This window comes from Lathyrus oleraceus, chromosome 5 (assembly GCF_024323335.1).
Source record: "Lathyrus oleraceus cultivar Zhongwan6 chromosome 5, CAAS_Psat_ZW6_1.0, whole genome shotgun sequence".
NCBI lineage: Eukaryota > Viridiplantae > Streptophyta > Magnoliopsida > Fabales > Fabaceae > Lathyrus > Lathyrus oleraceus.
Genome location: NC_066583.1, coordinates 581404798 through 581412906, shown reverse-complemented (window position 1 = coordinate 581412906; position 8109 = coordinate 581404798). Strand labels below are relative to the sequence as shown.

Sequence of the window (8109 nt, the reverse complement as noted above, 5' to 3'; positions counted from 1 at the left end):
AGAAGTCACACGGGTAGAGATTAGGTGAAAAGACTGTAACTTGAAGTTGTTTATTGAGATTCTTTGAACTGATTCTGTTTAGTAGATTTCCTTCCTGGCTTGGTAGCCCCCAGACGTAGGTGAGTTTGCACCGAACTGGGTTAACAATTGCTTATGTCTCTTGCATTACTGTTCTTTATCTTTTATCCTGTTTGTATTATTCAGATATTAGTGTCGTGACATTACCTTCGACATCTCATATCTGATACCAAAATTTCACTTTATCTTGTATACGCTCCTCCATGTTGCCTTTTTTGCGTGGCTAGTTATTCAGCAACGACTAACCCTAACAACCACTTGAGAAAATGTGAAGGGAAACAAAAATATATACAAACACTTGAACAAACTTAATGGAAGACAAGTATATACAAACACTTGAACAAGCGTTATGAAAAACAAGACTATATAAAATATAAACAAGTATGGAAAACAAGTATAAAGAAAGTGTTTATACAATATAGACAAGTTTATATACAAGTATCTATACATTATACACAAATGTACAAAGTTTAAAAAAATATAGAAACCATTTCGATGCTTTCAATATCTAAACACCAATCCCCAACAACGATGTTATTTTGTTGAAGCGGTAAAGCAGCAAGCAAAAGTAAGTATTTTGTTTTATCACCTCCACAGGGATTATTGCGACATCAAATTTCGTTCAACGGTCTCTATTTTTTTAAGCTTGGGTTTGTAAGATTTATAAAGTAAAAAGACGCAGGAAGTAAAACATATGCATAACTAATTAAAGTAATGGAGAGAACTCGTTAGGATGAATTTCATCCACCTATCTAATACGCAAATCTACCAATCAGTTGTACACAACCTAAAACACTTATCAATATAATCATGTATCACTCACATCAATCTCCATGTTTGCAACACCGACAAGATTTCTACCATATTGTCTAATCGACGATCTCTTAGCCTATCAAACAATACAGAGCATTAAGAATCGATATCTACGGTGAATGTTAGATCTAAATCTATGTCTAGAGTTTAACGTTTAACAAATGATTATCCTAGATCTAGATTCGAAGAATATTTCTCAATAACAGTTCAAAATAATAGATAAGCAAGTAAACAAGGATTACATCAATATAGATTCATAAAATAGATTGTATACAATGTTATGATTAATAAATATACATACTATCAAAGTAAACTTACATACAAACCCAACAATAGAGGAACAAAGAGAAGAATAAAGATGAACAAGAATCTCTCCATGTGTTAAGTAGATTGATGCAAATTCCACTCCAAATCTTCAAGATTGCAATCCCTAATGTTGTTCCTAAGTTACTCTCCACAAAAAATGGTGCTGATAGAATTGGGGTTAAAAGTTCCCAAAACCATCCCTAAAAAATCTGTTCACAAATGAATATATAGCAACTCAAAAAACGGAATCGTGTTAAGCCCCATCAGAGCCCGCTTACCGAGATCAATAAAGTACACTTAAATTGGCTTGATTCGCGCTAAGCACACTCCTAGCGCAGATTTCTCAAATTCCCCCTGCCCCTCTTTTTCTAAGTGCACTAAACCCAAGTAGGAAAACTTGGAATCTTCAAAAATGTTATTTTAGGTCTTTCTTGAAACCATGCTTTTTCCTATGATTCCAATGCTTCAATTATGCATGAAAACCTACAAAAGAGATGAAAACTATCAAACTAAGCGATATTTACTTGATAACGTAAACTATACAATATATATATATATATATATATATATATATATATATATATATATATATATATATATATATATATACACACACACACACACGCATAAGTTGAGGTTTATGCATAAAAATCAATTGAAACAAGTCAATAAGTACCAATTATTCATAGACAAAATTACTACAATTTAGCACTTATCATAGCCCAAGGCTACAATCAAATTGAAGGTCTTGATTTTTTTTTATAGTTTCAGTCCTGGAGCAAAGCCCACCACACTTAGAATGTTGCTTGCTCTAGAACCAATATACAACTGGGACCTACACCAGTTGGATGTTAACAACGCATTCCTCCATGGAGATTTACAAGAGGGTGTTTATATGATAATACCAGATGGTACCACATGTGCTAAACCCAATCAGGTGCGTAAGTTACTCAAAGGTCTTTATGGACTCAAGCAATCAAGTAGTAAATGGTATGAAAAATTAACATCATTGTTGATTCAGGAAGGTTACACACAGTCCACTTTTGACTATTCACTTTTCACATTAAAAATTGAATATGATTTCACTGCATTATTAATCTATGTAGATGATGTCATTTTAGCAGCACCTTCCTAGCTGAACTTCAGAGAATCAAGACCATACTTGACTGCAACTTTAAGATTAAAGACTTAGGAGTCCTCAAGTATTTTCTAGGATTGGAAGTAGCTCATTCCAAGTCTGGTATAACCATCTCATAGAGGAAATATTTCTTAGATCTACTTAATGATTTAGTTGTATTAGGATCTTGATCCATCTATTAAACTACATCAAGACAATGGAAAACCCTTTGAGGACATAGTTGTATACAGGAGACTCATAGGCAAATTAATATACCTTAACACAACACGACCGGATATCACTTTTGCCACTCAACAACTAAGTCAATTCCTACATGCTCCAACCATGACATATTTTAAATCAACTTGTAGAGTGGTAAGATATCTCAAGCACAACTCTGGAAGAGGCCTCCTCTTTCCCAAAAACTCTGAGGTGTAAATTCTGGACTATTCTGGCTTTGACTAGGCATGATGTATCGATTCTAGAAGGTCTATCTTTGGATATTTCTTCTTTATTGGTTCCTCCCTAATTCCCTGGTGTGCCAAAAAGCAGCAAACTTTTTTCAAGTCTTCTTCTAAGGTGGAGTACATAGCTCTCTCCATTGCCACATTGTGAGTTACAATGGTTGATACACTTGTTCAAGGACTTGCATGTTACTTCTACAAGACAACCTGTTCTATACTGTGACAGCCAAAGCGCTATTCACATTGCTTCCAATCCCATATTCCATGAGAGAACTAAGCACTTGGATATTGACAACCACTTAGTAAGAGAAAAGATCCAAAATGGGATTCTTCGACTTTTGCCTATCCCTTTTCAAGAAGAACTAGCTGACTTCTTGACCATGGTTTTGGCTCCTCCCAAGTTCAATAGTTTTATCTCAATGATAGACATCTCTAATGCTCAGTTTGAGGGAGACTATTGAGATAATCCAACTAGTTAATCTAATGGCTGAGATTAGTTTAATCATAGGTTGATCTAATGGCTGTAGTTTGAGATTTAATGTCACACGTGTATTAGTGTATAAAAGCTTTTTCTTCACACTTTGTTATTCATTCAAGATGAATCAATAACAACCAATCATTTGTTATCTTCTCCAAAATATAGTTTGTTATTTCCGTTACATTGCCGTTATGGATTCTATTCGAGTTTCTTTCACTTCTTGCAATGTAGTTACTCAGCTGGATTATCTCAATAATCTCATCAAAGAAAAATAAGATAACGGTTTGATAACTCCAGCCTAAAGTCTAACTGACATGTTAATGAATGGTCAACACATCCTCTTTGTTGCGGTTCCGTGCTTCTAGAGTTTTGCTTAAGAATCAATTCAGCTTATGCATTTTTTAAACTTGTACCAGAACAATCATTGATATTTTTAAAAGAGTAGGAGTATAATACAAGTTTTACTTTTATAAAGATCAAAATTTCAACATATAGTACAGCTAGCAGTAACCTCTACTCATATTATCATTCATTCACTCATATCAGAATCACAAAAGAGACACTTCTAAATAACAATGAACACTTGTTTTATGTTATTTTCACCAAACCCTTCGACCAAGACTAACCAACTATTACACCATTCATCCATACCTTCAATTTTCCCTCTCTTCAAAACCCATCTTCCGTCTTCAAGAAAACACCAAGCTAGAAATCACAACACTAGAAATTTTGGAAAATTTCTTGACTTTAAACCCGAGTATCAACCCGAAGCCTTAGATTTCGATCTTCCATGGCACCGTGCTTCTGATCGTTCTCATTTTGACGTGATTATAATCGGTGCTGGCCCTGCAGGTATTCGACTTGCAGAACAAGTTTCCCTTTATGGAATCAAGGTTTGCTGTGTTGATTCTGACCCTCTATCTGTTTGGCCTAATAATTATGGTGTGTGGTTGGATGAGTTTGAAGAGCTTGGGCTAGAAGATTGTTTAGATAAAACATGGCCTATGGCTTCTATTTATATTGATGATAAAAATACCAAGTATTTGGATCGTTCCTACGGAAGAATTAGCAGAAGGAAACTTAAGGAGAAATTGGTTAAAGGTTGTGTTTTTAATGGGGTTAGATTTTATAAAGCTAAAGTATGGGAGATTAAGCATCATGAGTTTGAGTCTATTGTTGTTTGTGATAATGGGAAAGAGTTGAAAGCGAGTTTAGTTGTTGATGCTAGTGGTTTTGGTAGTAAGTTTATAGATCGTGATGATCATAAGGCGAGAAACTATGGTTTTCAAGTTGCTTTTGGAGTTTTGGCTGAAGTTGATTCTCATCCTTATGATTTGGACAAAGTGGTTTTGATGGATTGGAGAGATTCCCATTTGAGAGATGGTAATTCAAGTTCAACTTTTATGTATGCTATGCCATTTAGTTCAAATTTGATTTTTCTTGAAGAAACTTCACTCGTTAGTCGTCCGGCCATGTCTCACGTGGAAGTGAAAATGCGAATGGTAGCAAGGTTAACGCATTTGGGAATTAATGTGAAAAGGGTATTGGAAGAAGAGAAGGGTTTGATTCCAATGGGAGGATCTCTACCAAGAATACCTCAAAATGTGATTGCATTTGGTGGAAATTCTGGTGTAGTTCATCCTTCCACCGGATACATGATGGCTAGAACAATGGCACTAGCGCCTATGGTAGCTGCTTCTATTAATGAGTGTCTTGGCTCCACAAGAATGATAAGAGGAAAAAATCTTTATGCTAATGTTTGGAATAGCATGTGGCCTATTGAGAGTAGAGTTGCTAGAGAATTTTACACTTTTGGAATGGAGATTCTATTGAAGCTTGACTTGAATGAAACTAGGGATTTTTTTGATGCATTCTTTGAGTTAAAACCTTATTACTTGCAAGGGTACCTCTCTTCAAGTTTGAGTTTATATGATATTGTTTGGTTCAGCATGTCACTCTTTGCAAATGCCTCAAATCCATCAAGGTTGGCTGTTGCAACAAAATGTCCAGAGCTATTGGCTAAAATGATGGCTAATATTTGTTTAGAATTCTTAAGATAATTAAAGGCTGTGAAATACAAAATTTGAAGCCTTTTTCCTCATAAGCTTGCTCAGTATTAATCCTCTGAAGTATATCATTAATATCATAGTTTAGGAGCTGGATAGTAATAACATCAAAGCATTCAGAAATAGCCAAAAAGAGCTGAAATATATTTGAATTCATTCTGCTAAAATACTATAGATTGATCTAAAGCTTCTTAGATGATTTTTCTGCTGTTTGGACTTAATCTATAGATTTCTTTTTCTGCATTTGACTATTTGTGTTAGTGGTTGATGGAGGCTTATGTGTTTGTTGGCCATTGATCTTGTTCGGTAATGTGTATTTTGGGGTCTCTTTGACTCTGAGTTTGTGTAATTTGAATATCAAAATATAAAATCGTATATGATACTGTATACATTCATCTCTATAGCTTTTTTACTTTTTATATTTTCATTTTATACACATTTCAAAAATACATATAAAAAATCAAATGACATGCTACTACAAGAAAAAAGACGTTTTGCAACATATAGGATGCGACACTTCCATGAGAACTGCCCTCTTCCTTAAGTTGTGACAGTTGTCAAAACAGTTTTGGACAACCTCCCTTTAATATAATCATAAACATTCACAACGGTGTTGGCCCAACCTGCCGTCCTCAAAATATATGAAACACGTATGTTGGAGAAAGAATATTCCTAGGTCTACGACGGTTGCACAACACCGTTCACCAAATATTCCTAACGTGCACTTATTCGAGAAAGAGGGAAATGTTTAGGGCTACAACGATTGATGAAACTGCCGTCCTAATTAATCTCTCTCTCTCTCTCATTGATAAACTCTCAATAGGAAAACGCAAATGTTAATCTCTAAAGAAATTCAAGAAGTTAGTCTATCAAAATATAAGAGTGTGTTTGGATGAATCATTTTAACAAGGAAAAATAATTTTTTGACAAAATTTAAAATGATTTGATCAAAATTTATTGTTTGAATAACAAATGAAGAATTGTTAAGATGATTTAAATTTATGAAGTATTTTATTCAAGTTAAATTTAAGGAATTTGAAATGAAGAATTTTTTTTAAAATAACCATTAATTTCAATTTAAATCCCTAAATAATCTATTTTTAAAAGAAAAAACAAAATAACCACATTTCTTAACTGATGCGCCAGTTGAACTGGCGCATCCAATTAAGCTAGAGGGGAGGCGCCATTAGCCTTGGCGCATGCGTGCAAAACCAATGCATGTAGGCGCCACATGCATTGGCGCATGCATGTGTGTATGCGCCACATACATTGGCACATGCTTGTGTGTGTGGAGCCTAGTGCTTTGGCGCATGCATGGTTTGCTTCTTCTATAAATACCACCCTCGCATCTCCATATTATTTCACACAACTTCTTACCCTTTTCCATTTGCCTTCAATTTCTTCAATCACCTTCAATTTTGTTTTCTTTAATCATGTCTGAATACATTCACAAGAGAAATGTCGATTTAATTTTTTCGGTAGTCGCATCTCCGATAAAGATTCGACTTTGGAATATAGATTCGCTTGAACGTCTTAATCGGACATTGAACCGTTGGTTAGATGGAGAAATTGCAGATGGTGAAAGGATTAGAAGATTTCAATGGCTTGAGTCCACGTTCAACCAAAATGGAGAAGTGCGTGAATTGGTGGATATTAAGACTAACAGAGACGTTCACAGGATGATGCATAATATGTTCAAAAGGGTTTTGATGGTTGTAATCGCTTAGTTATAGTAATGGTATTTTAATTGTTTTAATTATTTGTGTTGTTGTTTATGTGTTACTTGTGTGTTGAATATGTTGTATTTGTTTGTGATGGTATTTCCTCACAAAGTTATCATATGAAATAAATTTTGCTTTTAATATAAAGCAAAAGAGGTACATGTAAAATTGTCCTGTTGTGCTTATTCCAACACTAAGACAGTTAGTACGATTATGACATGGCTGACGACATGAACTATATAATCGAACCATTTTGTTCGTCGTATCCATTTCGATTCGAATACGGGTGTTGTTTGGACGGTCTTTTTTCTTTCTTCGCATGACTTCATTGTGTCAGAGAATGTCCTCTTGCTATTCAGGTCAGTAATCCTCTTTTGCAACAACTGAAAAACTAATTTTGTAAACATTAGATAGACTTATGACTTTGTAAACGTCAGATAGTAAGTAGGATGGATCCCTTCGAACCTTTGAACATGCCGCAATGACATGGGAGCAGGGCATATGAAAGGCTTGGAACTTTCTGCAGTCGCACCAACCTCTATCTAGTTCCACTATGTATTGTCCCATCGGCATGTCTTCATTATGATCCATGGACTCAACAACATTGTACCAACCTTTAGTACAGTCAAACACCGTGATCACGTGTGTGTTAGGTTTGGCAGCTTCGTGTCTAATTAATTTCATTGAAACATCACTAAACAACTACCCAGATTGCAACACTGAACTCCATTTGGAACGTCTGGTCTCAAACAGCACCCCTAGCCTGAAATATATTGCCTGCACTAAAGTGGTTATAGGTAGGTTTCAGATGCCTTTGAAGACAAAGTTCATTGATTACACAAGATTTCTTGTCATGTGGCCCCAACATTGACCGTTATCGTATGCCCTAGTCCACTTCTCCAATGGAATACTGTTGATCCATCGTATTGCATCTGGGTTTGACAATATGATGTCTTCGTGGTAGTGTTTGAAAGAAGGTTTTGTTAATGCGTAACTTGCATTGACAACCTTCTTTCGCAATGTTTTGTCTTTAATCTCCCGTATAAAATTTTGAGTGATATGTCTA

General features: G+C 35.0%; 1 protein-coding gene across 1 annotated transcript; it reads left to right on the top strand.

The window, feature by feature from the left end:
• The first annotated feature begins 3778 nt into the window (after nt 1-3778).
• LOC127083288 (capsanthin/capsorubin synthase, chromoplastic-like) lies at nt 3779-5478 on the top strand. Its single transcript, XM_051023591.1, has one exon. The coding sequence runs from the start codon at nt 3832-3834 to the stop codon at nt 5314-5316; it is 1485 nt and encodes a 494-aa protein (XP_050879548.1). The 5' UTR covers nt 3779-3831; the 3' UTR covers nt 5317-5478.
• Nucleotides 5479-8109: the final 2631 nt, after the last annotated feature.

Excerpts from the sequence above, each read along its gene's own strand:
- LOC127083288 (XM_051023591.1), top strand. The coding sequence starts at position 3,832 with ATGAACACTTGTTTTATGTTATTTTCACCAAACCCTTCGACCAAGACT.